The sequence below is a fragment of the Terrapene carolina genome, unplaced genomic scaffold (assembly GCF_002925995.2).
Source record: "Terrapene carolina triunguis isolate 2854851 unplaced genomic scaffold, T_m_triunguis-2.0 Scaffold21947, whole genome shotgun sequence".
In the NCBI taxonomy this organism is placed as follows: Eukaryota; Metazoa; Chordata; order Testudines; family Emydidae; genus Terrapene; species Terrapene triunguis.
Window position 1 is genome coordinate 1,303 of NW_020686298.1, and position 1,416 is coordinate 2,718.

The window sequence follows — 1,416 nt, forward strand, 5'->3', positions numbered from 1 at the left end:
TCCACAGAGAACCCAGGAGTCCGGGCTCCCAGCCCCACATCCCCACTCTAGCCCGCCAGACCCCACTCCCCTCCCCGAGCTGGGGAGAGAACCCAGGTGTCCTGGAGTCCCAGCCCCCCCCTGCTCTAACCACCAGCCCCCACTCCCCTCCCAGAGCCAGGGAGAGAACCCAGGAGTCCTGGTTCCCAGCCCCCACTGCTCTAACCACCAGACCCCCTCCCCTCCCAGAGCCGGGGAGAGAACCCAGGAGTCCTGGCTCCGACCCCACTCCCCTCCCAGCCCAAGACGCTCAATGCGTGGTGGGGAGGTACATGGGGGTCACGTCCCCCCAGGCCCGGGCCTTCCCCGCCGCCCAGCCCATCAGCTGTGGCGCCCTGGCGAGGAAGATGGCGATAAGGGTGCGGACGTCTCCCTCGGCCGAGTGGGCCCCATCGGGGTCCCTCCCGAAGAGCCCCCGGAAGAGCGCCCCCAGGCTGTACCCCCCCTGGCCCCCCAGGCCCAGCTCCTTCATGGCCTGCAGTGTGTCCAGGCAGCCGGTGGCGGGGGGCAGCTCGGCCCCGACGCGCGCCAGCTCCGTCCGCAGCAGGGGGAAGTCGTAGCTCCAGCCGTTGTGGGCCACCAGGCAGAGCGGGGGGGCTTGGCGGGCTAGGAACCCGCCCAGGGCCTGAGCCACGTCCCGGTCCAGGCCCCGCTTCCCGTTCTCCTCCAGGTCCTGCTGGCTCAGCCCCGTGATGCGGGCGGCTTCCGGGGTGAAGGGCTGTTGGGGGTCGATGCACAGGGTGAGCTGGTCCAGGACACGGGGCAGCTGGGGGGTGGGGGCGTCCTGCCGGGGGCGCTGCAGGAGGGAGTGGCGGTGCAGGGCGAAGAGAGACAGCTCCGTGATGCGGGGGCGGTCCGGGGGCAGGCCGGTGGTCTCCAGGTCGAAGAAGACGAAGGTTTGGAAATCTTGGGGGGCCAGCATGGCTGGGGAGGAAGAGGCGTGTGAGCAAAAGCCGGCGATGCGGCTGCCTCTGGGGTAGGGCGCGGGGGCTGTTTATACAGGGAGCCCATGGAAGGGTTAGAGCAGGGAGCCAGGACTCCTGGGTTCTCTGCCTGGCTCTGGGAGGGGAGTGGGGGCTAGTGGTTAGAGCGGGGGGCAGGGGAGGGGGCTGGGAGCCAGGACTCCTGGGTTCTTCACCACTCACCCACCAAGTGACCTCTCCCTGGCTGTGTGCCTCAGTTTCCCCTCTGTTGTGTGCAGATAGCTCGTCTCCCGGCTGGTTGGTGTCTCCTTATCTGCTCCCCGGCGCTGTGTGAGCTCTCTGGGGCGGGGGCCGGTTCCTCGTTCCCGGGGAAACCGAAACCGCCCCAGGCAAAGCGATGAGTCACCGGGGCTCTTTTCGGAGTCTGCTTCCCCTTGGGGGCGTGGGGGGAACG

General features: G+C 69.2%; 1 protein-coding gene across 1 annotated transcript; it reads right to left on the reverse strand.

Annotated features, from left to right (window-relative positions):
• Positions 1-289: 289 nt before the first annotated feature.
• TREX2 (three prime repair exonuclease 2) lies at positions 290-961 on the reverse strand. The gene has a single exon (XM_029913977.1). The coding sequence runs from the start codon at positions 959-961 to the stop codon at positions 290-292; it is 672 nt and encodes a 223-aa protein (XP_029769837.1).
• Positions 962-1,416: the final 455 nt, after the last annotated feature.

What these genes read in the sequence shown, in the direction of transcription:
- TREX2 (XM_029913977.1), bottom strand. Translation starts at nt 961, where the DNA reads ATGCTGGCCCCCCAAGATTTCCAAACCTTCGTCTTCTTCGACCTGGAG.